Raw genomic sequence first — 27,600 nt, 5'->3', positions numbered from 1 at the left:
CAGGCCTACGTATTTTTGCTACGTAATGTGGTTCTGAAATTCCCGCGAAATGTAACACTGGACAGCAGAGGGCGGTATACATTACATAAAATGCTCACGGGCCCCGACTGGAGGACTGAGCGAGCGATGTACATGCGGATGGCTGGGGCTGAACTGTCGCGTAGTACCAGTGCCCACAAATCGAAGTTTTCTAAATAGTTCAAATGCAAAAGATGGTTTATTTTGAAAAATCTTATTTTAGGTATTGGGTTTAAGAATTTTTGACGGAAGGTTGCTTGAAAGTTGAAAATTGCTGTTATGTCCGCAGACCTAGCGGGCCCGTGGCCTAGCCGGGGGGGGGCTAGCTTCCTGGCCCGGCCGGAAGTAGCCCCCACCAGTAAAAAGCATAAACATAAAAAGCATAGTTTTTTCTTGTGATGTGGCCCCTAGCTGATACTGTGACCTCCCTTAATGCCTGAAGCTGGCGACGGGGCTGATGAGGTAATCAGCCCCGCCTTCTATCAGTATGCCGCGGGCTCCCACTCGTGAACAGAAACTTAATGCCCTGGGTTCATCTGCGTCAGACATAAAGCTTATCCCCAGAGGGACTGCAGAAATCCTCCTAAAAACCCGCCCTTTTACAGTTGGACGAAAAACAGTCCCTTAGAACGTCCGTGCATGGAATACCCGTCTGTTGGTTACTTCTTGATCAACGTATTGAGATATATTTTTCACCGACCACAGACACTTGAGCAAGGAACAACTGTATCCTCCGGAAATTAAAATTTGAAAGTGCGAGTTTAAATCAGACTTTCCCTCGACGGCAAGGGGGTGGGATGGAGTCTGGAATCATTCCCTTACTTTCCAAGGGAAATTTCTCTCCTTTGCCACATTTTATGACTATTGCAAGATCCCTTTTAAATTACAGTTCAAAACACAGAAATGTAAAGACAGCATGCGACAACAGCTTAACTCTTCCAAACTGAACTTGACATCGCCATCACGCAGGTTTATCAAATAACTGACTTTTTAACAAGAGCCCCAAAGGCATACATTACAGGCATCATTTGGTCGGGTAAATGATTCGGAAAGCACTTTAATAACCCTCCAAAATACCCTTCAAGAGAAAGTAGGGATTGACTCAAAAGATTTACATTATGTTAATCACAATATGTAAATATTGTTTAATCATCAACAATCTGCCGGTCGTTAAGACCGAATATTTGGATATTCGATCAAAATGAAGGTCAAATATTCGATTAGTGAATTATTCGAATAGACTCAGCCTTACAATATGAGATACATCCAACGACCAACAACCACTCTGTTTCGGCTCACTGACATGTCCTGAATACAATGCTAATTATTCATCTGGCAATAGCAATAAGAAAAAATGACATTAAGTGTTTGCTTCGATACAATAACTCTTGGCATTTCAAACAGTGCACAGGCATTTCACATTCTGTACAATGGGAGAGCTGAAAACATTTCCACAAGAAGGAATTTGCAATTGTCATGAATAAATAAAAGTTGAAACACTTCAACTTGGACGTATGCATCAGACAATTCTAGTCATAAAATAAGGAAATAAAGGGATCTAATTCATACAATGGGCAATGGAGCTCAGCAGCAGTCACGAAACCAATGTTACAGCAGATACATACATCTGCAGCGTATGTACTGTGTGAAATGCTTCAGCAATTCAAAGTGATTGAAAAACAATGAAATTATGTACAGCCGGTAATGCAACATAAGTAATCATGAAATTAATGACACTCAAAAGCTGAATGTACTCCAATGATAACATTGAGGTCAATCCTGTTTTTCTTTGTGAAAAAAAGCCCTCAAGGAAGCCCTCACTGAAACCCTCACTGAAGCCCTCACTGAAACCCTCACTGAAGCCCTCACTGAAACCCTAACTGAAGTTGCTGAAAATACAACATCTTTCCACACAATTTTACCTTTATTCTGGTGTGCTCTAAATAACAATGTGGCTATTTACTGAATACTGATAACTGAATGACATCAAATAAAATGTGTATAATGTCTTTTGCAAGCCAGCATTACAATTTTACATGAATATAATAATATTAACATTTACAATAAAAAAAACTCCTGCAGATCCTTTTTAGTCATGCAGTGAACAAATATTTGAGTGAAAAGAATACCATATAAATTTCAATCTTTGGGGCAGAATGCAGAAAAGTAGTGGAAAAGACAATGGTTGTGATGCAGGTCATCAGTACAAAGACACACAGTTGCAGTGAAGATTTGATAACAGTGTTTGAAGGTTTTCTGTCAAATTAACAGATGTCAAAGCTACATGTAAATACATGTTACTGAACTAAGTCTGAAAATCTGAAAGTCTGCAAAACACATGTACTAAGAGATTACTATCAGCTATGAAGGGTTCTCAGCATATTCCTAAACAGAGACATATGTTGTACCAATGCAGCTGCAGCTTGTGAAACAATAACTAATAAAAGCAGTATGTGGAAACCATATGGAATTATGGAGGAGAAAAGCAAAGTTGAAGCTCAAATAATTATGCGATTGAATAAATACATGTATATGTATATACAAAGAGTGGTTTTAGTTTGCAAAAGGTAGTGCAATGTGTATCGCTCAACTTGGCATCTCAATGACAAGGGACAAAAAGTGTTGAGGGCACACACTGGTTTACATTGTGAGAGATTCTCTTAAAGGCCGTGAACTCCAAGGACGCCTTGTTGTCTTGTGAATTATGTTGTTAGGTTGGTTGGCATGTATATGCAATTTATAGAAATGGTCAAAAACGATAAAGGAATATTCAGCTACCAGGAAACTTCTGATAAATTTTTTTACCTACAAGAAAATATGCGCATATATTTCAGAGTGCCTCTTCACACACAAATAACCATCCATAAGTAGCTGCTACCGGTGTATACCCACATTAGCTGTCCCCGGATGACTTCATCTCCTTCAGCTGCCTCAAGAGGGCGTCCTGTATGGTGGGTGCCACCCCCAGCTGAGTCAGGACAGCTCGCGGGTCTGGCTGCCCCTCTAGCATGGCTGACAGTCCCTGGGACAAAAAAGAGAGAAGAGAAATGGCACAGTGACTGTTGTTACATAATAGCAAAATCTTCCCTTTGACACATGCGACTCCTGCTTGGGTCAACTCCATGAAATGTTGTCCCTTAATCGGCAGTTGTGTAGACCCAAGCAACAGCTAGCACTCTGGACTGTTGATTCACAGGACTGTGCAATTTATGGGAAAATCCTGGAACCACAATCCCAGTTTGATTTGAATTTCACTTGAAAACAGATTGAAAGTCTTACAGACGATGTGCCTTATGACGTTTGCCTCGGGGTACCCACAGGCAGACACTTAACTTGTATGCCTCAATATGACGTCAGGTTACACGGAAAATGTTGAAGTTCTTTCTTTTACCATATCATCTGTCAACATTTCCAGTTAGAAGCATAACAGTTGATTTTAGTTGTTAACATCTGGCCTATCATTGGTCTACAGGCTATATCAGCTTAAACATTCGTTAAGAAGACTTTCCACGCTCACGTTTCCCACAGTTAAACACCTGCCTACCTTTGAAGCTTGAAACTACCAAATGCGATTGGAACTTTTCCCGAAACCTAGGAAATAGTACTAGAACCAAAACCAACACATTATGTGTATGCGTGACACTGCAATGCCTCCATGAAAATGAGCAGTACTCATAAGGTAGAGTCTTCCTACCGTTGCTCACTGACCACCATGGGATCAGCAGTGTACTCATACAACTGAACAACGCATGTTCACTGGCATTTTACCTGTAATTCCAAATGGGACAGGCCGGCCACGGCTTTGCTCGATGTCTCCTGGATCTCCTGCTCAATGCGGTCTTGCCTCTCTTTCTGCGACTTGACATCGGGCAAACACACCTCTCCACGTAGCTTACTCATGTCTGCAAGATATTGCACACAATATAACGTTCAAATGAAAAAAAAAAATGCAACCTTCACTTAGCTGAGATCTCGGCCGTTCATGGACAATAAAATAACAGAAAGTCTGTAGATGTGGCCCAAGCTAAGAAAATAAGCTGCAAGTCACCAGAGGGACCTTGGAATCAAAGGCCGTTAGAATAACCTTGAGCTTTAAAACTTTTCACGGTGAAGGTGGCAAGTTAGGTCAAGAGCACAGTAGCACCATACCAGGATATCGTTTTTAGAGTATGTGTGATTTAGAAACCAGGACCAGCTCTACTCAACATTTCCGGACTATAAAGACCGCTCTCATCTTAGCTTACAACTTGTATGGGCGGCCAAAGTTTGCAGAAATATCACCTTTTGGTTGGTTTTCAATTTTTACCTCAAATTCATTCAAAATGGACATGTTTCCCATCAATTTTAAATTGGGTTGTATTTTCATTTAGTGGTCAGTGGTACATGTATCATCTGTTGTTGTGATAGCTGCACAAGGTTTTTAAAACTTTTTGAATTATTTTTTTACTTTTGTACTGACAACCAACTACATTTTTAGTAGCCACTTGTAGGACAGATACGACTGTGTGATGTCAAATGACCAGACCGTATGCTCTGTCCATTGTCAGGAGACTGACGATGGACAGAGCATACTGTCAAAAATGTTGAGTACCCTCCAGATATTTTCAGAATTGAACCACACATACTCACAAAGAGATATCTTTGCATGGTGCTTCCACCAACCTCTGTACGTAATCTTGTACAATTTCAACTCTCATTTTTACATCCACACAAATGTCAATGTTCACCACGATGCCAATCTAAGCGATGTGTCAAAACAAAGTTTCCTCTTTCTAATGCAAACTAAAATGTCAATTACTAAAAAAAAAAAAAAAAAACGCCTTAAGACAAATTTTGTGGAATCTGGTCGCACATGCTGTGGGGTGACACACCGGATAAAGCAGTGACGGTCCATGTGGCATCATTGATGCATATGGTGGTGGCACTGATGAAGTTATAACATGAAAAAGACGATAATATGAATGGTGACTGCGACAGGATCACAGTGAAGACAGTGACAGCTGGTGAAATCTAACCAATACCTTCATTCAACTGGGCCATCTTTGCTTCTTCACGCTCCTTTTTATCAAAGTACCATATGGTGATAGCATACCTGACAGAGGTAAGTACACAAACAAATGAGAAGAACTTTGAGATTCGGGGAAGTTGATGCAATTACATGCAAAATGCTGTATACGTGCACTTCTGTCTTTGTATGAATAATCTGTTTTCAAGAAACTGGGTCAATAATAAAAATTAGTGTGTCTTCAGTATAAAATTATGGCCAAAATTTTGAAAGCAAAAGTCAGTAGAGAATACAATTTCATGCACTGCTCACTGTCACTCATAAGAATGTGCATAGGTGTCACAAATCTGATGAAGGATACATACATGTATTGCGGAGGTGTTTTTCTGAATGCCTTACAGGGAGCTCCAATGTTACCATTATACTGAATTCCAAACCAAAAGCAGTGTAAACACCATGGCGTTTATTAGGCTTCGCATACCTCTTATCAAAAGCTGGCTGCACCTCATGCGGGTTGCGGCGGTCTGACCAGAAGAGAAGCAAGCGATTCAGGAGAGGCTCGACATCCACATAGCCTCCAGACACGGGGAAGAGCCTCAACAAGCCGCCTTGTTTCTGCAGAGCATCCAAGGACAAGAAGTATCAAGAAATAGACAATGGATTCCTTCAGCGTTCTGAGGTTTAAGCCATCATTCTGGGGATCGACATTTTACCCAGAATCACAAAGTGATATCACAAATCTGCACGTATTATCAAAAGTTGGTGGCATATAACCAAGGGTCGGGGGTTCAAATCCAGCTGCTGATGGTATGTTGTAGACTTTGGCAAGTCCCTTCGTACCTACTTGCCTCTATCCACCCAGAAATACAACCATTAGTCACGGAGTAAACTGTGGTGAACTTACATCCCATTTAGAGGGAAACAGAAAATATGTGTATTCTTTGCTGTTTCAGGCTCACAACGGCTGGAGGAGGTCAAATGGCTTGGAAAAGTCTTGCTTCATACATTGCAAATGCAAGCAAGCTTTGAGATAATAAATGAGAAGATCTGGTTGTTAAAGAAAGTCTTGCTATAATAATGTGGTGCTTACATGCACGTACATGATTAGCATTTCACACACGTTCACACAGAATACTTTGAAGACAGGCACTATCCCTGCTCAGCATGCAGTGCAATCTATGGCCGTGTCAGAAATGGGCTTCAAGAGCTATGGCTAGGTCCATTGTCTGCGCATCTCCGTGTATTTCCAATGAAGTGAAGACCTAGACCTAACCTGTATGACAAGAAGCCACAGCCCCATCTAATACTGGGTCTGAAAACTTAAAGAAGTCTTTTGAAGTAACATCTCTGAAGGATATAAAAAAAAAAAAAAAATCAGTGCAAACAATTGCTCGCGATACAAGCTAGGCTTGCTTTTGTAAATCCTGCATATTCATGGTATACCCGAAGCATTTTTTGATTACAGGTTTATAGATATAGCGGTACCTCGACATCCCAATTGTCATTGAGGTAATAGAGACAGGTGATGCATCGTCCATCGCGATTGGGATTGTCCACATGACAGGCATAGCCAGCTCCGTTGCCGGGGTAACATGCAACCATGGCCTGTTGGCAAAGACAAAAGCAGAGAGATTATAACTTATGTGTAGAAGTCTTTTTTACAGTCAACTGGAGCCAGGTTGTTCCCACAGAAATCTAAAACCCCAAATATCAGGACTTTTCCAGGACCTCCTGACACTTTCTATGACATTTAAGGCCATTTTGCAGAGAAGAGTTGTTTTGTATAAATTTATGAACTGAAAGACGGGCATAGTCTCTACTATAAACTGACAAGGATGTAGCCTTGCAAATTTATCATTATGCCATTATCAAATCAGAAGCAACCCATTAAAAATAACCACGACGTTTGTCCTCTGAAAACTGGATTATCATTATTACTATTAAATTCTGGTAATGACACCAAGGATTCCTCAAAAGCACCCTAGGCACTGTAGCTCGCAAGCTTGGACAAACCTGTAGAGAGGAGACAATGAGAAGCAGTCACAGCTTAAGAGATGGGAGGAAAACCCCAGAGGATTATTCTGGGTAAAACCCATGGAATCAGCTGCAGGTTGGGACTGCAACCCAATCCACATGTGGACCAGACAGGGATTCGAACCCGGATTGCAGAGGTGGAAGGTGAGGAAAGAACCACTTTGCCACAGAACACAAAAAATATGGCACCTGAATGCCCGTGGAAACCTTGTCAGCCTAGCAGGGAACCCAATAGCTTTTTATGTACGTGAAAAGGGTTTTATTTTTCCATGATAGAAAATAATGAATAACGGAAAGAAAAAAGACGCATGCAAAACCCGATGAGAAACAATAAATCAAATTTCATTGGCCTTAACACTGTGCATATGGATAGTGCAAGCCAGTGACTAATTGCGCAGACCCATAGACTGCGCTCAGGTGCTGTACATTTAGTTTGATCACCTTGGTTCTTCCACTGATTACATACTGGTCCTGAAGATAGTAATTCAGTCTCTGTATCAGTTCATCCATCCGTGAAGCCAAAGCGCTGATGCTGGGGTAGCAAGCTTCGTTACCCTGGAGCCACGTGATCTTATCGCCCCGTATAGCTTTCTCTATGAATTTCTGGGATTTTTCGCTGCTTGTGCGCCCACCACTCAATGGGCCATCAATCAGAACACCACTGTCTTGGATGGATTTTACTTCTCGGAGGATGCTGCGGCTGCTTTCGGATGCAAGGAAGCTGTCTAAAACACAGTAACCGTTCCTCTGCAGATGGACAGTGGTATGTCTGGCCATTGCATCTCTATCTCTTGATTCAGGGAGTGGGAAGTCCATCTGGATGAAAGGCCGAGAGTCAAAATGGGTCGATGATTTGGAACCATTTTGCTGGGTCCCATCCTCGTCATATTTAACTTTAAGTCCCACCTGCTCCCTCTGGGATGACAATTTCTTCTTTTCATTTGTGTTGTTCTTTGAAAATTTCACGGGATTCGCTGTCGAGGTTTTACTGTCTGCACTCTTCACAACGTCACGACTTGAGTAACATTTGCTATTAGTATTAACAGAGCCTGAGTGATTTGGAACATTTGCCCCTTTGATGACCCAGTGTTTATCATGCTCTTGTTCAGCAGCAGCACTCACGTTGCCAAGTTGCGCGTGAGCGCCATCATCAACCATGCACGTGGACTCTTGAGATGAGATTTTCTTGCAATATCGCTTGTGCTTTTTCCAGTCTTGCAGTTGGTGCTCCCTACTGCAGTAAAACACACTTTTGCATTTTGAACATCTCTTAAGATTCTCGGTGGATTTACAGCATGCACAACTTCCAACGCTGCTTTTGACACTTTCAGCCATCGCAACTACTGCAGTAAAACACACTTTCGCATTCTGAACATCTCTTGGTGGTGTGATGTTTCCTCGGTATGATTATGATGTTTCCAGGTCACAGAGGCCAGAGAGGCTACGCTTTGCCCACACGTCGCCTACATAGACCTGCCATACACGTACATGTATGTATGTGATCCACACGACGGAGGTGTATATAGGACATGACTGAAAAAAAATTGGGCCTGCTCTCTTGCCCGGGGGGATTAGTATTTCGCGCGGACGGATTAGTATTTCGCCCGGAGCTGATTAGTATCCCAGGAGACTGGGTGTATATAATCGCTCACTTTTTGCAGGGGATGGATCATCCCCTACTTTTTCGTAAAAAGAAAAAAAAAGATTTGTGAGTATTTTTTTTCATTCAAAATCAATTCAATTGCAAAGTTTTTCATGAAGTGTGCCTGGAGTTTGCTTTTCGGGGTGGGAGCCACATATTGGGGTTGGGGGAGGGGCAAAATGATTTTTTTCTACAAATCGCAATCCATTTTTCTTTGGTCTGTCCCCCGCCCCCAAAAAAGGCCGGGGCGGTTTCCGCCCACTCCACATTTTTCTCTCTATAGCCTCACAGTGCATTTCTCACGCTTTGGGTCGTACCGTGTTCAGTAACTCTTTGCAGGCATTTCTCACCTATTTTGTGAGAATCGGACCTGCTGTTCTCGCGTAGTGTTCATTTTGCCGAAGCAGCCAAGACCTACACCTTTTTCACGCGCACACGTTGCTAGGACCGCTGGCAAGCGCGCGGCCCCAAACTTCAAATGGCCATAACAACATCTTCAATTGAACTGATAATATACTGATCTGTTGATTATTTGTATTGATTATGATTGTCTTTACATGCATGCAGAGTTTCATTAAAATCGTGTATGGGATGGCCGAGTTCTGCGGGGGGGGCGGAATCCGCCCCCTGGCTGTAAGTGGTCCCCCATCTAGTGACTTCTGACTTAAGTTAAGTTAGGGTTAAGAGTGAAGTAATGTTCGCATGAATTCCTTTTAAAAATAACAAGGAAAAAGAATGGCTTTAAACATCGTTACAAAATGGTTGGGGGGGGGTTGAATCTGTTCCCGTGTCCCTTCCCCGCTCGCGTGGACATTGAATACGCCACTGCATTTTATTTAAGAGGGAAAGGGGATTTCCAGGAGGGTACATAGCGCTAAACTACGAACCGATCATGAAAGTCACGAGAATGCAGTTGCTCCTGCCACTATAAACTATCTAGGAAAACGGCTAAAAAGGGGGAAAGAGACAAGAACAAAGGAGAAAACAGGAAAAATAGCTTTAATTTTTAAAGCTAGGTATAATGCTTTTTATTCCCTTTAATCTATTTGTTGTCGTATCTTTCGCATTTTGTTATTATTTTTTTATACTATTCTTGGGTGAAGGCAAGTGCCTCCCCTTGCGACGCACATTTATTCTTGCGTTACGATGCCAAGTCAGTCTCGATTTGAAATTTTCTGTCTGTCACGAGTAAGTCCCCCTTGTTAGGAGAAAAAAAAGGCTGACTCCTAAACAGTATGTACGTTGCTCTTTCCGGTGCGTCAAAGACTTGATATCCAAGTAATAGTAATAGATTTGTTCCGCCATGGCCGCCCAAAATAATGTTGATTTTACTGAGAGGAAATGGACGCATACACGTAGATGGAAAACCTAATAAACATTAAACAAAGTGGGTTGATTTAACCCGGGATAGCCCCAAACATGTTTATTTTCCTTGTGACTCCACAAACTAAACAAGTTCATTACAAACGAACAAAAAACAAAAGAATCAATTTACATTTAATTGTCATTTAAGTTAACTATTACTACATTAAGATTACCATAAGTTTAAAAAGATCCTGAAGGTCCAGAAATTTAATTCATAGAAATTTATTGATGCCGTCAACTCCAGCCCGTTTGAATACCAGCAGTATCAATTTAAAGTGTTTTATATCCGTATAAATTAGCTTTATTTTATGAAACTGCCTCCCTTCTGCAAATAAAAGTGTTTGTGATATAATGTGATAAACTAGCTTAAGTTAAACTCTCTATTTCTCTGAAAAGAGAATAATATGCAAGGAAAAAGCTCTTTTCATATTCAAATTAAAAGGGGAATGGCAAGAGGCTGAGCCCGCGCCCGATCAGAGTAGAGAATTGATGCGCATTTGTTCAGGTTTTATGGCTAAAATGTTTGATAGATTCATAAGGGTAATATTCAATCAGTTCTATTGGCATTCCTGTTAACTGAATCTGCAGGGGAAAAGGTGATTAATTAGGAGAATATCTCTGCCTAATGCAGGAGTGAGGGCGCACTTCAAGAGTCACTTTGCATCTTCGACACAATAGCGAAGAAAAATGTCGGGACGGTTTATCTGAGTCAACCTGCCCCCCCCTCCAAAAAAAAAGGAAATCATCCCGCATTCCGACACACAAATCTACGCCAATCCCCGGGTGGATCACTATTTCTAATTCGCCCGGGCGAAAAAGCAGGCCCAATTTTTTTCAGTTACGTCCTATATACGCTTCCGTAAACACGTCAAGTTGAACATACAAAATATGAACACAGTGCCGGCCTGCAGTGTGAGGGCCGGGCCGGCCGTGCCGCGGGGTGCAAGTGAGAATTTCTGACCAGCTCATTAGCATTAAAAGTGCCCCCCAGTATCTTTTGAAAAAGGAGATTGTTCGGCCCCCAAAATGGTGACATTGTGTAAATCGTTGCCGGGATCAACTCCCTGGGTCTTTGAGCTTTCATGTGAGAGCAGAAGGGCTAAAAACTACGGTTGAAAAATGGTCCTAAGTGGCCGAAAAGTTGAGGGTTGCCACTTGCAATCAGGCTTCGGAAAAATTACTTTTTGGGGGTTTATTTTGTTTTGTGGGAATAATTAAAAATGTACTTGGTTAACCCATAAAAAATTGAAAAGAAATTGAAAGATAAATGACCAGACAAGAATTTCATTTGTGTTTCAGAAATCTCAGGGATGTTGGCGTGCATGCTATTGGGCCCTGAGCAGTGCTGATTTTACACTGTTTGAATTAGTGGACTGTTCATGTATCCCGCGGGCGTCAAGCTAGAGCCGCGCCATCCGTCGTTAGCCCGATTGAGGGCGCTTTTATAAAAGAATGCTGATGCGCGTGCAGTAACCGTACAGCATGCAGTCGAGTACGAAAGTAGACTCAACAAAACCGGTGAGTGAAACGGTGAAATCTTCTGTTAAGCGGTAGCCTATAATATTACAGATACAGCAGCACAGTGTTAGATTTCAAGATGCTGCGCACACTATAAATCAAGATTCAGAAATTTACGAGCATGTACCGGAGTCGTTCTAATCAGCGTCAACGTACCGTCAACACATTGATAGTAACGTCAACACATCGTCAACATTTACAAAATGCATCGAAAACAGACGTGTCGAACTGTAATGTATATGCTTAAATCGAGTTTACATTTTATTACATTTCAAGGGAGTTTTTTCACGTGAAAAAATTGTCTCTGAGCAGCACCGCCGTTTGCAACCATCTTGCCTTCTCACGGCGTTTGGACCGTACCATGGATTACTGTATAAAGGTGACCCCCTGTAGCGTAATGTATGGTCCGTCTGACTGAGAGGCAACATGGCTACTATCTTTCAAGGCTTTGCGGAGGATGTTATTTTCGTGAAATAAAACGGCTTTTCCCCCCCAAATGCCGCCCACTGTTAGCCAAATTGTATTTTAGGCATTATATTGCTATCGAATTGTGTTTCTGTTAACTTAGAATGTGATTTGGGTGTGTTGACGTTACTATCATGTGTTGACGCGTTTTGACGTTGTGTTGACGTTAATTAGTACGACCGGGTACCAGTCTAGTACTCACTGGGCACTGACTATGCACACCCTTAGCCGGCACCATTGACTACGCACTTGATGGTGTCACACGAACTCACCTGGGATGGAGGCCATGCTGAGCTTTCAGAATCATCCTCCTCACATGTGACAGGAAATCTCTGCCCATGATGTAAACCCACTTACACTTACTGGACAAATCTCTCGTTTTTTCTCAACAATGTTACAGCTGGAGAAAAATCAAATCGTCATTCGTTATCATCTCTCTGGAAAGAGCAAACAGGATTAGTGAGGATTGGAGTTTGTACACACTGGCATTTGTATAGTGGACCTTGACTGATTAACAAAATGAGCACTTTCAAAAGTAGATCACTGCTTCAGTGCACCCTAAGGCATGGCCTTTTATCAGGTAATCGTAAACGTCCGACGACAAGTCAGAGCATCACGGTTCCTTCACTTTTCTGTCGGCATCAGCAGAGTGACAGCAAAAGCAGCAGCCAAAATAAGACTCAGAAAGAGTCCTACTCAGTGTATCTGACCCGCAACTTCAAGATGTGGGGGCAGGAAGTCTTCGACCGAATCCGTGGCTCGAATCTGGACACTATGTTTGACACCACCCGGACGCTCTGGCGGTTTGCTGGCCCAGACAGCTTTAGTGACTTCCAGGTGCTCACGGACAAGGGCATCGGGGGACAGAGCTGGGCCAAGATCGAGCCCAGTCGGAACAACAAACTGCTCTTCCACGGCAATCTGTGCACAACCGTACCTCGAGATGGTGAAACAGCAAGAAGTGGCTATTGTTCACTGAAGTCTAAACAGCAGTTTGTGAGTTATCACTGTTACGCCCCAACTGTAGCATCTGTCCCAACTATAGTTGGGCCCGTCCCAACTGGAGTGCTACATTTGGGCCGGCCCAATAACAGCAGAGAGGTCCTGTGTGCATGTGTCCAGCATGTGCCAAAGTCATATCATTTACAAATGTCATGTCACTGGCCATAGGGCTAGATGAACAGATGAAGTGCCACATTTTAGATGAATTGTGTCAAGTGTGAGACACATTGACTTGGATAATGTTTAGACATTTCCCACAGACATTGGTCAACAATAGTTGGGCCAGCTGAACTGCAGTACTACAGTTGGGACTGTCCCAACTATAGTTAGGACTTATGCTATAGTTGGGTCGTAACATCACCGTGATAGATATCAATTTGTATACTGCTCAGGCTTGTATGCAAAGGTTGGGAGTTGACCTGAGATAGGTTCTTGGAAAAAGAGTTTGTTTTGATAACTACTGGAATATTCATCAGTATAGTAAAAGTCTTTACCTGTGTTACTCTTAATTTTGATCTCCTTTCAACCAGGCCTCATTTAATCGCAAGAAGCACATGGACTTGACTCCCTTCAACTCGCTCAACTTACGTCTTCGTGGTGACGGCCGTGCATACATGGTGAACATTATGACAGAGGGCTACTTTACTGATTACCATGACGATATTTGGAATTACTTTCTGTTCACACGTGGAGGACCCTATTGGCAGGATGTCTCGGTTAGTATTTCAGAAACCTTTAAACATTGACCCAAGAAAGCAAATCTGGAGCTACCCCATAGAGCAGACATTGCTTTCACCAAAACCGCCTTGTCTTTGATGAGAACCGTCAAAGACGCAGGCTGTGATTTAGTTTTAAAAGATGAGCCGTGAGAAAGCAGGCTCTTGAAGCTGCTGAGCAAATGCATGGTTGTGTGCCTTGTTCAACGCCATACTAGGACAATTTCTCTTGATGGGAAACTTTGGAAAAGATTATGTAGACTTAAGTGTGCCCCCGTGGTTTGAGTCCTCACAAGAATGATCATTCAGCAGGCTTGTAGTCCGGACAGAGACCTTGTGGGAAAATTTATGGTGAGGTCCCTAATTTTACATGTTTGGCTCCACCATGGAACAGGTACACACAAATCTATACATCTGTACCCCTTCCCCCTTTGTAGAGACCTCCTTATCCGTTAAGTTGTGGGGACCTGTTTCATGTTCTTCAAATTTGTTTGCTCTCAACCCACCAACAAGTAGTAGGTACGTGCATGTAGTAGAAGTTGGAAGGAGATGTTTAACTTTGTGACTTGTTTTGTGCCTGTTTCTGATGACTTCAGAATCCAAATCAAACAGAACTAAATAGGGAAGTCCGTTTTTTGTTGAGCAAACAATATGACAAAGGTTTTAAGTTTGAAATCATTGACTGTAAATGGGGTTTTACTTTTCTTCAGATGGGATCCATTTTTCATGGAAGATAGTAAAAAGCTGATGAAAGGACCAAGATCCCAACCAACTCTAATTGTGCACACCCACGGTTGATACATGTAACTTCCCTTTGATTTTACCCACAGATCCCTTTCTCCAAGTTTTTCTTGTCCAGCCGGGGGCGCATCCAGGACAAGCAGGCAGTTGTAGACCTGGAGCTGGTCAACGCCATCGGGCTGACGATGGCCGACGCCATCGACGGGGAGTTTGCGCTGGAAATAGACTCCATCTCGGCTTCGTATGATGCCACACACACAGAGGAGTTTGCCTATGAGCTGTACCACTAGCAGTCAACACCAGCCATTAGGTTGCCTTCAGCAACATTTTATCAGACGGTGTACCTTCCTCCCTTCACTGAAAATGCTACGATTGCTTTGTTTGTACGTGTACTGGTACGTACATGCCATCCTACAGTGTATGAATCTTGATTTGAAAACTCTCTCCCTGATGTGCTTGAGGAAATTCGGGAGGTAACTTTGGAGACATTTCTGGTTACGTGCTCCCACTCGTATCAGTCGGTGTTCACGTGTGGTCCTTTTTTTTTCATCAGTGGACTTCCCTTGTCCTCACTTCGAGAATAGAGGCTGAATGGTCCCTGGGAACGGTCAGGAATAGATACGAGTCCTTTGCGCTGAATCTGTGCATATGGTTTAAATGACAGCGGAATCTAAATTTCACCGGTATAACAGCTTTTGATATGAGGAAGTTGCAAAAAGTAAATACATGTAAGTTCTGGAGGGCACCTAGTCTTACCTGATATGAAAACCTCAACATGTAAATAGTTCTTGCAGATTAAATAAATCATTATTTGTCACTTTTCAGTAAGCATGTCATTGTCTGGGTCTTGCATTAACAAAAAATAAGGACACTGTATTTGGGAGAAATTTGACATGTTTGGATGGATTACTTCTCATTTCCAAAGATTTACCCACTGCAGACGGACTACCCTTCTTACTACCCTTCTTAGACATGTTAGGTGTCTGTTTAGAAACTAACATCTCACAAGAACCTTTAATTACAATCTGACAGTATTGCAGAAAGGTCACGTAAAATGGTTTATTTTCCACGAAATGGGTGCTTCTTTTTCTCAACCAAGAGCCAATTATCATCGGCATCAACAGCACAAATACATGCACTTGTGCAATCAAACTTCTTTTTCAAGGCTGTACTAACCCACGCATGACCAAAGGATGACAATTTACAGAGCACATGGTGTATGTATCTGCATGCAGGTTTTATTGTGTTGGATTTATCTACAAGAGAGGTATCTGTGAATGGGCTCTGACATGTTTGCCTGAAATTTCAAGTATTACAAGAAAATTGTACACACCTGTATGATGCCCAAACTGAAAAATGCCTAGAACTTAAACATGAAGGCACATTTGGATCATCTACATTTATATCATCTACATGATAACTGAAACCAAAGAATATATGTAAGAGCAGTATTAAGGACATTTCCATATGTACATTTTTTGGGTGCCTTGTGAATACGATGCGTTCATACGTTTCACTTTCAAGGACACAAAAATCGACTCCATTAACATACATGTAACACACGTGCGTTGCAGTCAGCCATCCAATGGCCCTAGGAGCGATTTTGACAGATCACAACGCTTGGCACAAGCTGATGTACATATGGAAAGGTGCCTTTAGGAACAAAAACTGTACTCAGAAACTTTAAAAATCTCAAAAATTAATTACTTAATTCTTAAGTACCAACTGCCAGTGTTTTAATTGGCATATGGTGAATGTCAGTCCACATGTATATACATGTATACATATACTCATGTAGCAAAAATATTCTACAGTACCACTTCCCTGTAAGCAAAAATGGAGTCCTGAGTGGAAGATTTCACAATACCATACAAGTGCTCATTTGTAAAAATACCATTTTGTTCAGAATAACCATGTGACAAAATCAGGATACTCATCACTGCAAACGTTTACTATATTTACAGACACTTGCCAGTAACCCTACATGCAATTCTATTAGACGTCTTTATGAGAAATAAATAGAAATAAAAACAGTTATGCTGTAACAAAATAATAAACTTGATTCCCATAAAAACTTGAAATATACAGAGTACATGCAATTTGTTAAATAATGCTCAAACTGATTTGGATTTGGAATGATTATAAATATGTTTTCTGTACATCTGTTTACAGGATAAAATACATTTTTAAATACTCCCCAAACAAAACCCTGAACGAGTTATGAGCATGCTTGTCTTTACTAGACATAAAAAAATCAAGTATGAAAGTGAAAAAAAAATTCATTTAAACAAATTTAACAGAAGAACATCCTTGGGATCACAACCCGCTCTTTGAAAGTTAACCCTAGGGCATTGTAAAGACATCAGTACATCATCCAGTGAGTTTAACCCTCCCTCTGCTGTAACCGTCAAAAACAGTGAAAAATTCCTTCCACTTGAGTTGCCCCAGTACACAGACACATATGGGAAATTTGACTGATTTTGACTGATACGACAACTGTGTTAAGAATGTATCTCTGCAGAGGAGGGTTAACGTTGGTCTTGCAGTCTGGTGTCTTTCTAGCGTATTCATGTACAACTTCATCTAAAATTAGGGTAAAAAAGAAATTGTGCGAGATTAACTGACAAGGATCGAGGTACATGCACATGTTTAACAATGGTTTGTAATCACTTAACATACATTCCAGTCTTGGGAGAGAGCTCCATGCACGAACATCACTGATTTTTCCCTGCAGTGGTTCCTCGGGCATCACACATCAACGAAAAGTCGAGTTTAGCAGGGAATACATGTACATGAAAGCATTCACTTCGAAAACCCGTCTCATAAGGTTTGTCACAGGCGTCAAAGTGACGTACGTGTATTGGACATTTTCCTAGTCTATGGGCCCTGCGGTTCAATTGTTTTGTTTGTTCAAAAACTTGGACACCTGGAATCACTTTCCAAAGGCTGGTTTATGTTGCGCCAACAAATGTTGCTTTGGTTCTAGACTAAGTACTTTGCTACTTATACTGCGGGAGTCATTTTTAAGACATTAATAACTACAGTTTTTTCTACATCCTTTAACAATTCAAGGCACAGTTGCAATTTGGAATTGGTACTGTCATTCCCAATATGAGAATGTCACAAATATGCTACTTAATGAATCACATACCACTCTGGAGAATATTGCACAGAGAACCTTCAGTATTCTATAAAAATAAACGATTAAGGCTCTGCATCAATACAATGTGTGCTCACATGAACTACATTGCATGAGGACAGGTTTTTTCTTTTCAAAATATGTCAATTTAAACGTGTGAATAAAAATCACAGGTAGCAGACATTTTTAATACCAACACTTCTCAACTTTACCATAAGTACATCTGAGTGAAAGTTCCATCCTGCAACACTGCAATTGAAACAAATCTAGTATCGATTTTTACTAAACTGACTTTACTGGTGCAGAGGTCAAGAAGTTTTAACCTGCCGACTTGTGTTCCAGGGGCAAAAGGAAGTTGAAAGCATCTTCTGTTGGTTCACAATCCAGGAGATAAGAAATATGTCACGACTGGAATGTGTTGTGAACAGTTCCACAGGTATCACACGGTAAAATGACAGATGAAGCACTCACATTCTCTGAAAACAAAGTCAAGTTTCCAGGATCCGCTCCGAGCGGAACAAAAGGGGGCGTGTTTTTTGGTACTCGCCACATAGGCACGCCATGAGGCGCGCAAATACATGCACGTTTGACGTGGAGGTGCTGAGTACGCGGAACTAATTTATTCTGGCATGCATAATTTTTGCATACACGCAGAACGCGTGCAAGAACCTGCTTGTAACCACCTGCCTTTCTTTTGCCGATGGGACGTGCAAGTCAGCTTGGGGCGGATACATTCCACCAGAATTAAAGCATGTTTGCAGAGAGTTTCAAGCGCTGGTGTATTTTCTAAGGCGGATGTAACATTTGACAGCAGGATTTCTGATCGGTCTGATGTTCAAACCCTTGCCCTGTGCTCAATGCCTGTTTTGCATGTAAACCTCCTTGTCCTTCACGTAGCCAAACTTCTCGTAGAATGGAATGTTGCTCTCCCCGCACTCTAGCGTCGTCTTGTAGCACCCCAAGTCCTGGCTGAGAAGGGTCAGTGCAGACATGAGCCTGGGAATTTGAAATAGTTCAGAGAAAGTTGGATTAATTGAGGAGTAAATGGCAGTAAGGCCTATGACAGTTAGTGTATTGGGCACCAAAGACAATGGATAAATACCCTAATTGCAAAGCTATAGACGTATTTAAGATATATTTACAGGGCATATTCCTGTACGAAGGAGAACAGTTCTGTACCCAATACCATTGGTTGTTCCTGGATAACATGATTCCACCTATCACATCTGCCGTGCAGTTGTAGGTCATGTTAAGTACTTAGAAATTCAATTACAGTGTGTTAACTTCAGAGATCAGACATACACCCTCACACTAGACAATCATTTTGTTGCAGAGAAGTTCTGGTCTGTCATGTAGATTGTATAATCTAATTACAAGTGATGGATGTCCACATCCAAGACTCACTTCATGTTGAGACAAATCATGAGTAACTCACATCTTATCCTCTAGAGAATCTCCTCTTCACTGTGACTGCACTATAACATTCTCTAAATGAGGCAATAAACTCCCCATGTAGGCAATGCCTTAATCAGCATATAGCTGACTGTATAAACCACAGGTCTGGCAAACTCATTAACAAAATGGAGGACTTCAAGCAAACTATGCCAGATGTCATAGGGCTAAGTCCCTAACAAGGTCCCTATTTAGTCTCTTAACGTGTAATCCAATATTTCTTTAACTGCATATTCATCACAGAGACCAGTAAGGACTAACGGTGGAATAAAAACCCTGAAATCTGTTAATGCAGACCTGCCAACCTAGCTGCACTCCTTCCTAAGGTCAGGCATTGCCACACAATAGATTAGAAGGTGCTTAAATGAGCCTCAGTTCATCTAAAATTCTAATCTATTATGTGGTGATGCCTGACCTCAGGAAGGAGTACGACAGGTATGCAAGCATGTTAATGTCTTAAAGGGTAAAACTTTGGTCACATATGGGATATGGCTGGCATGACGTGGAATTTCCTTTAAATGCACACACAAGGGACACTGGTACAACTTTGTAAGTCGCCACTTACAATGGTAAAGCAGAATGCAGCGTGGCACATCCATTTTGTACTTACAGTTTGCCCAGCTGTTTGCCTCTGTAGTCTTTGTGGACTACGACTTCTTCTATTCTCCCTCTCTGTGGAGAAACGCACGTGGGGCAATAGGCATACGTGAGATCATTCACTTCGGGTATAATATCGGTTCTTGCAATCACTGAATATAGTGACTGCTTGCATTGATATTTCAAGACTTTTTGTACACCATGGAGGATCAAATGAATGAGGCATTCCTCTCACATACATACATTGTTTCTGATTCCAATAAACTCTTTTGTGATATTGTACGAAGTCATGCTAGGTGAACTTAAACTCAATGCCAAAATATAAATAAAACATAAATCATTCAAAAAGAATTAATACACCTTTCTGGAGTTAATCAGAAGGAAGTCAAGCCATTCTTTTAAGTAGACAACCACTTTAACCATAACTCTCAAAGATCCTTTGAAATTAAAGTACAGGTGTATTCAAAGGTTTGAAGGATTTTACAGGATTGAGGATTGTCATGATTGTAGAGACAAGCCATGGAAACTGAAGGGTTCTAATACAGAGAGTGTTACACTATTGCTTCCTGCAACATGGGGGTTTTCAGAAGGATTTGGGATGCTTCTTTGCAAAAACCAATATTTCGGAGTTGGGGGACGCTTTTTAATGTTGCTAGCCTACCGCCCGTGCATGGCATCATCTACTTAATGTACATGTACGTACCAAGGCACATTCATGGATGAATTTCTGCTCCAGGATAAGAGTCGCCGACGCCACAATGCAGTTTCTGCTCGTGTCTTCCACCACTGTGACATAGTACATACCACCTTCTTTCATCTTATTAAATCTGGCTACAGAGTGCAAAACAAAATGGAGAAGTGATGCCTGAGTTTGCACGTATTTACAGCCTACATGTGAATCATTCATGAAGTAAGTCCCCAAGTCATAGATGATGACTTGAGCTCAACTCAAGACATTTTAAAATGTGGCTTTCAATGTTACTTGAGCAAACAGGATTTGTTGACGTTATAAGTTTTATATAAACCTAGATAAAATATACACAAGGTGATTTTTCCGCAATAAAGATATGCTTGTGCCAAACAGTCAGTCTGCAGTGGCAGGGTTAATGAGGTTACTGCATGCGATTTAATGGCAGCGCTCTACACACAGTTTCGCTGCGAGACTTGCGTGAGGATTTTTGAGAGTTTGCTGGTTTTTTTCCCAACTACATGTTTTAAAATACCGTACAGCTGATAGCCAAGATGGCATGGTAAGTTTATCACTTGTTTTTTCCCAAGTATAGTGATATAAGAATCGGTGAAATTTTTTCCATATTTCTATGATATATCGTCCGCACAAGACAGGTTGTCACATCTGGGTAAAATTGGAAAGGTATTTTTAAAAGTGTGTCTTGACCCAGGCAAATAAAATCCTTGAAATTTGTCCATGTATTTTGAAAGAAGAAGATATATTTTTCAGTTAGGTTTTAACTAGGTGAGTATCCGTTTTATTTTTCAGAAACATTTTTCGTTGTGGAATTTCACACCATTTTGGGGGTTTTCGCCATATTTTGTGCGTGCGGCCATGGCAAATGCACGTGCACAAACATGATAAAGGTGCTATAACTAGTGTTGTTCATGTTTTTGATGTCTTAGGAGGGGATTTTTATGCCTTTGCCTTTTGTGCCTTTGGTCAGTTGTGGAAACGTGTTGGTTGCTTTTCCCATTCATGCCATTCATTTTGGTCTCTGATATCTCGGATCATTTTCCAATATTCACATCTTTCCCAAAGGCCGTCAATCGCACCATTCAAAGGGCAGCGTGTACTCTGAAATATACTTGAGAAAATACAGTTTATCTCAATAGTGATCTCATTTCTATTAATTGGGCAGACGTCATACCTACTTCCGATGTAAACACTGCTTTTAACAATTTTATGGATGTGTTAAATTCATCTATTGACAAGCATGTTCCCGTCTCTAGAAATAAATCCACTTCACGTAAAACAACCCCCAAATCTCCATGAATCACTATCAACCTATGTAAACCCATTCATCATAAAAACAAGCTCTACCATAGGTATGTATCACACCGTAATGATTATAACCAAACTAAATATGTGCAATACGAAAACATTCTGACTAATGTCCTTCGAAAGGTTAAACGAAATTATTTTTCTGAGCAATTCATGCAACATAAAAATGATATCCGGACAACCTCGAAACTAATTAACAATGTAATTAATAACATACAACATTCTATAAATTGAATCAACATTGATGGCAACATTTTGGATGAGTCCCACTGTATAGCTAGTCAGTTTAATCATTATTTCACTGCGATTGGAAATACCCTTAATGATAAAATCCCACTGACAACTTCTAAGTTTTCTGATTATTTGTCAAATCCAAATTGGAATTCTATATTTCTTGCCCTGTGACTGAGCAAGAAATCATAAACATTTTTCGTAAGTTACCGAAGAAGAAAAGATTTTCTGATTACCAGTACCTTAGTTACAGAAACAATTTGTTCCATTTTCAGGCCTTTAACTCAAATAATGAGCATATCGATAAAAACAGGAAAATGAAGACAGCCAAAGTTATTCCTGTTTTCACGAGTGGTAATTCTGAACAAGTTAGTAACTACAGACCAATTTCGATTTTAACCACCTTTTCAAAAATTCTGGGAACATCTTATTTACAGTCGTTAAATTCTTAAATCAAAGCAATATTTTGTCTGAATGCCAGTATGGATTTCAAGAAAATTATTCCACATCTCTTGCAATCATTAAATTTATTGACAAAAATCACAACTGCTGTTGACTCTTATTAAGTAAACTTGGAATTTTCTTAGACCTTTCTATCATGGTTGATTGTGTCAAAAGCTTTCTGAGGCTTTTGACACAATCAACCACAATATTCTCTTATCCAAACTTGCTTATTTTGGAATCAGAGGTAATCCTCTGGGGTGGTTTAAAAGTAGCCTATCTTTGTCCTCTCCTGTTTTCTGTTTACATAAATGATTTTTCGTACTTCTTTGGATTTGTTTTCATTTATTATGTTTGCTGATAACCTTTTTCTTAGTCACAATGATATCAACAAGCTCGCTGATTTGGTAAATCAAGAATTACTTAAAACCTCTAAATGGTTCAAAGCAAATAAGATATCACTCAACATGGAGAAAACTACATGTATGTTATTTACTAACAAAACAGGGTTACACCTATGAAACATCTATATTGATAACATAAAAATACTTTATTCTGATTGTGTAAAATTCTTGGGTCTGTATATGCATTGTAGATCCTAAATTGTCCTGGAAACACCACATTAATCACATGTTTCTACCACTGTTTCTAGAAACATTTGCGTTGTATATAAACTCAAAGCTGTTTTTCCCCAAGAAGTCCTGTTTATGCTTTCTAATATTTTGATATTACCATATTTGAACTATGGGATCTTGGCATGGGGAAATTGTGAGACTGAATTCAAATTACAATCATGGTATTCCTCCATGGTGCATTGTACATGTAGTCATGTGTTACCCTTGAACAAAATGGGTCAAGTCGTGCCCGGGTAAACTTGTACCCAAGTTAACTCGTACCTCCAAATTAACACCAAGTCAACTCGTACCCAAGTTAACATGTTCTCATTTTAACTTTTACCCAGTTCGTAGCTCGTACTCAAGCCAACTTGTACTCGCTACACTGTGTAAACAAGCGTCAGCAAGGAAGGATAATAAAGTTTGTGGGCCAGGATGCAGGCCAGCAGAAAGTGTGAGAACCTACACTTCCAAGTATAAAACTGCCTTCCCATGATTCATCTGATGACGACTCTTTATCTTCTTCGTCTATTAGTGATGAGGAGTTTGTTGATGAAGTTTCGCCAACTTTACATGCTATTACAGCCAAGTGATCACGTCTCTAGTGACAGCTTCTTGGAATATGAGTCGAAAGACTTCCCGTAGTATTAAAGTTTGGGAAAATGGTACAATTTGCAGCAGAATAATCTTTGCATGCATCTTTCGACATTACATGTTTTATAACCAACCATCAATGTGGACTGCTGCAAGCCATTTTCGAAATTAAACTGTAAAGACTTCTGTATGAATACTCATAAATAGAAATAGAACTTGGTTCTGCACTTACGTCAGAGTCTTTAATATTATTGTGCAAAATGTAAACGTTCTAAATGTGTCAGGGTAGCAAGCAAACAGAGTTTGTTTGTTCACCTGTTTATTTAGACAGTCTGTGTTTAGAGTTCTATATTTAACTTGTGTCCAAAATGATAGTGGTCTTTTGTGTACATGGAGCAGGAGCTGAGCTAAATGTCTTTGCAGCTGTACCAGTTAATTTTATACATACAGTGTACTGTATGTACTTATGTTACTTGCATGTATCAATATGGGTTACACAGAAAAGGTATTCTGAAGGGTATGCTCCTTTCACTATGCATGTACATGCCATTTCTTGCAATAGGTTTTCTTGTTCTGAAAAAGCACTGACAGTATTTTTTTCATTGGTGCTGCATACACTGCATGTATTTCATTTATACAGCAGCTGATTTGTTACAGAGTGCTATGTGAAGTTTCCCTTTCAGTGGATAATTTTTGTGTGTCTTTATTTAACCGGTCTTGTTTTGTTCATGGTTTTAAATGGCTAATTAATCTTGCGTGTTTTATATACGTGTTTGATTAATTTGACTTAAATTTTGTAGATTTTTAGATTGTAAATAGATAAACTGATGTAATTTATGATATATGAATTGTAAAGATGTCACAATTCATTTTTTTTACTGCCATGACATCTTTTGTCAATAAACCATAAACCAACTATTTATATGATTTTCAACTTTTAACAACTTGCATGTAATTTCCTTTTTCCGAGCAGAAATAAAACTCATTTGAAAAGCTAAGCCAGGTTGTCTCTTGTGTTTTATACATGGTTGTTGATTTTGTTTCTTGGTCTTGGGCAAACACACCAACTTGCAAGAATGCCTTTTTTAAACTGTACTTGTTTTGAAAAGAAACTTACTTTTGCACCAAAATATACTTGGAATTCTATCTGAAAAGGAAGTATCTCTTCTTGGAAAAAAAAGTGTTATTATAATGGGCACTTCAATTTTGGACTGCGGTTGCAGTTCGTTGACATGTACATGTACATCCGGGAATTTTGACAGTAGTGGCTCTGGCCAATCAATGTGCAGAAAGATTTCCATTCAACATGGAGGCAGAATCACCTCCCTGTTCCTGTAGATAAGCTGAGAGATCAATGTGCCATGACACAGGCAAACCGTAAGCTGTCACCAAATTAACTGATTTTGGAAGAGTGAGACCTGGTTTTTCAATTTTATGGGGAATTTTGATGTGGTGGCACAGAAAAAAGTGCTATTTCGAGTAAGTTTTGTAATGCAAATTTAGTCATTTTGCAGACGTATATTCGTCATCTTCTTACACTAAAAACCTCCAAATTGTTTCCAGATGGCCCCTGAAAGTAATGAATAGTTATCTGTCCATCGCAAACACATTATTTTGGCATAAAACTCAACAAAAATAGGTTAAAAAACAGAATTCTAGATGCGGTCAGTCACAAATATTCATTTCTAGCACCTACTGCATGGAAAACTGTGCATACACAGCAAGCAAAATGAACGGCTTTTGCGTGCACTGCGGACTGACTGCAAACCATCACATGTAAAAGCTACGCTGTGCAATGAACTTTGCCAACACTTCCTGAAAGGTCAGGTTTTTATATGTACAGCTACAAGTATATGTACATGTGAGTATATCGTAAAAGCTTCAGTAAGGTTTGAAGTATCACAGGTTTATGTCACTGCTCTGGATCAGCCTAGGTAAACAGCTTTCTTCATTTTGTCGGTACTTCTAGTGCAGACATTACAAACTTTATGGTTATAATGTAAGTACATAATGGAACATGTACCTTGCAAATGGTGACTCATTTCAGCTTTTAAAAAGTGGATTTCTGCCAAGATTTGTGAAAACTGGCTTGCAAAGTGATACTTTTGAAAAGTCAATGTAACGATGCAATAAATGCGACAATTTCATCGCTCTGATCCTAGAAGTACTTGAACGATCTTCTCTAGAATCAAGGAGTTCAGTACTTAAGAAATGACCTGAATTAAAAGGGGACGTTTTGAGGGACTCACCCAAATATTTGTCCAGGGTTACCTCTCCGACAACGGTGAGCTCGCTGAGAAGCTGCATATATCCTGAATACATGCCACGAATATGAAAACAAAATATTTTTAAAACATACAAAGTTCACAACTTGACAAATGGAATAATTTACATGTAGTCGTGTCTAATGTAGAGCGAAAAAAGCAGAAAAAAGAACAAAACACAAAGACTATCGATGTGTGGAGTCCAGATATCATTACTTGACAAGGGCTACATTTCCTGGTAGCAGCATGAAGTTTATTACCATTACCTTTGGACACATTCGGGGACTGAGCTACATGCACATGTACATATGTAAATTATCCCAACAGAATCCAATAACTGCCAATGTACCATGGCCTCCTGAATCAAGCTGAAAACGGCTGAAAAAGAAACGTGTTGTTCTCTACACCTACATTCGCAGTGACGTGAGAACTGGTTCATACATGTATGTGTACATGCAGTTCCTGATGAACATGTATTTCAAATGAATAAACAAACAGCACTTCTTATACATGTCGAAGTATCTCATAATCAAAACAGCAAAACATCATAAACTCGGAACGCTGCCATTAAGACTCTTGACAAGGCTGAACACAGAGCAAAATGAAGATAAAGATGAACAAAATGGTACGTGTAGATGTACGGTACACATGAAATCGGAACAAAAAAAGTCACTGCCTGCCAGAAACATACTGTACCTCTTTCAAAATCACCTGTGCTCAATGGTCTCAGGACCAGTGAATCTCCCGGGTTTGATGGTGATGCAGATGAGTGGAATTTAACCTTTGACCGTCCCTCAAAGTCTATTCCCGTTAATAAACTTTTGTCGTACATCAGGATGTCTTCCATTCCATTCTGAGTGAAGAGGACAAACAGAGAATGAGAGGGTTTGTGCTCCTTGGGAGAGGCAGAGTGATGAGCAGGGTAGTTCTTTGGGTAGATACTGTTGTATTACCATCATGATCAAAGGGGTAGATTTGGGGGAGGGGTCAGCCCTACCCTCCCTCCCAATAAAACCCCAAAACTTTTTAGTGTGTGAAAAATGAAAGGCAAATTACATTCAATAGGCCCTATAAACTGTATCTCCCTTCTGTCAAAAGGCATGTTATCATGAAATCTGCAACTTTAGTCAGTTATCTCCATTTTATATGAGGCAATCTTCCACTGTCAAGAATAGAAAGGAAAGGCAATTCGGTTTTGGCAGAATTATCAGCCATGTCGGAAACCTGTGATAACTTTTAAATAAGATCAATACACAAACATGACAAAGACCGAGTGATTGCCCACTTCCACCTATCGCATCAAATCGACAATGTATGCATGTGGGCTAGTACTAGTAGACTACATGTACATGGCCTGTGCTGTTTTTGCTTATTCCCAGAACTGTGGGGTCCGACGTCCACCCCGCTCCCACGGGAGGGGGCGGACGACCTACGGCCATGCATGGCAAACCATTGACATCCTCAGCAATCTCATGGAAGTAGAAACAGACACAAGTATGACAGGCATACCTCCATTTCCTTTGAAACCCAATGTAAAGTTACTTCTAGAATGAGAAATAAGTGTTTTTTCAGAGATGTTCACGACGTTAACACTGCACTGTCACAGCAGCACAGATCCAGCAACGACGTCTATCTTGCGTCCCGTCAAAATCTACAACTGGTGAATTTGACACGTGTAAAGTCTTGAGTCCCTCTTATCAATGGGGCAGAACCGTATCAAACGAAGAGAAACCAGACTCAAAGGCTTA

The 27,600-nt window shown here is 40.4% G+C and overlaps 3 protein-coding genes across 4 annotated transcripts; 1 reads left to right on the top strand and 2 right to left on the bottom strand.

The window, feature by feature from the left end:
* Positions 1–967: 967 nt before the first annotated feature.
* Positions 968–8,579, bottom strand: LOC110982901 (egl nine homolog 1-like). The gene is made up of 6 exons (XM_022241670.2): positions 7,499–8,579; positions 6,509–6,628; positions 5,505–5,638; positions 5,040–5,110; positions 3,787–3,920; positions 968–3,040 (listed from the first exon to the last, which is right to left on the bottom strand). The coding sequence occupies exons 1-6, from the start codon at positions 8,390–8,392 to the stop codon at positions 2,912–2,914; spliced, it is 1,482 nt and encodes a 493-aa protein (XP_022097362.2). The 5' UTR covers positions 8,393–8,579; the 3' UTR covers positions 968–2,911.
* A 2,903-nt stretch (positions 8,580–11,482) lies between these two features.
* ndufaf1 (NADH:ubiquinone oxidoreductase complex assembly factor 1) lies at positions 11,483–15,334 on the top strand. Its single transcript, XM_022241665.2, has 4 exons — positions 11,483–11,582; positions 12,448–13,043; positions 13,580–13,765; positions 14,596–15,334. The coding sequence occupies exons 2-4, from the start codon at positions 12,567–12,569 to the stop codon at positions 14,794–14,796; spliced, it is 864 nt and encodes a 287-aa protein (XP_022097357.1). The 5' UTR covers positions 11,483–11,582; positions 12,448–12,566; the 3' UTR covers positions 14,797–15,334.
* Positions 15,335–15,724: 390 nt separating this feature from the next.
* On the bottom strand, positions 15,725–27,538 carry gnpnat1 (glucosamine-phosphate N-acetyltransferase 1). Of its 2 annotated transcripts, none has more exons than XM_022241673.2 (6): positions 27,362–27,538; positions 26,549–26,705; positions 25,838–25,900; positions 20,398–20,525; positions 19,708–19,769; positions 15,725–18,641 (listed from the first exon to the last, which is right to left on the bottom strand). In XM_022241673.2, exons 1-6 carry the CDS (start codon positions 27,365–27,367, stop codon positions 18,500–18,502), a joined length of 558 nt encoding a protein of 185 aa, XP_022097365.1. In that variant the 5' UTR covers positions 27,368–27,538; the 3' UTR covers positions 15,725–18,499. The 2 variants fall into 2 exon arrangements, with proteins under 2 accessions (XP_022097365.1, XP_022097366.1); XM_022241674.2 differs by having other exon boundaries at positions 26,564–26,705.
* Between the last annotated feature and the right edge of the window lie 62 nt (positions 27,539–27,600).

Source organism: Acanthaster planci, linkage group LG01, assembly GCF_054643075.1.
Source record: "Acanthaster planci isolate LZ-2023a linkage group LG01, COTS_SCS, whole genome shotgun sequence".
In the NCBI taxonomy this organism is placed as follows: domain Eukaryota; kingdom Metazoa; phylum Echinodermata; class Asteroidea; order Valvatida; family Acanthasteridae; genus Acanthaster; species Acanthaster planci.
Note: the sequence above shows the minus strand (reverse complement) of the source record. Positions and strands in the feature narration are given on the sequence as shown.

What these genes read in the sequence shown, in the direction of transcription:
- gnpnat1 (XM_022241673.2), bottom strand. An exon ending in TCATCCATGAATGTGCCTTG is followed by an intron (nt 19,770 to 20,397) that starts GTACGTACATGT and finishes GTTTCTCCACAG; the next exon opens with AGAGGGAGAATAGAAGAAGT. An exon ending in GGCAAACAGCTGGGCAAACT is followed by an intron (nt 18,642 to 19,707) that starts GTAAGTACAAAA and finishes TCAAATTCCCAG; the next exon opens with GCTCATGTCTGCACTGACCC.
- ndufaf1 (XM_022241665.2), top strand. Translation starts at nt 12,567, where the DNA reads ATGAGCACTTTCAAAAGTAGATCACTGCTTCAGTGCACCCTAAGGCAT. An exon ending in TGAAGTCTAAACAGCAGTTT is followed by an intron (nt 13,044 to 13,579) that starts GTGAGTTATCAC and finishes CCTTTCAACCAG; the next exon opens with GCCTCATTTAATCGCAAGAA. An exon ending in CCTATTGGCAGGATGTCTCG is followed by an intron (nt 13,766 to 14,595) that starts GTTAGTATTTCA and finishes TTTTACCCACAG; the next exon opens with ATCCCTTTCTCCAAGTTTTT.
- LOC110982901 (XM_022241670.2), bottom strand. Translation starts at nt 8,392, where the DNA reads ATGGCTGAAAGTGTCAAAAGCAGCGTTGGAAGTTGTGCATGCTGTAAA. An exon ending in CAGCCAGCTTTTGATAAGAG is followed by an intron (nt 5,111 to 5,504) that starts GTATGCGAAGCC and finishes TACCTCTGTCAG; the next exon opens with GTATGCTATCACCATATGGT. An exon ending in TGTCCCATTTGGAATTACAG is followed by an intron (nt 3,041 to 3,786) that starts GTAAAATGCCAG and finishes TTTTTGTCCCAG; the next exon opens with GGACTGTCAGCCATGCTAGA.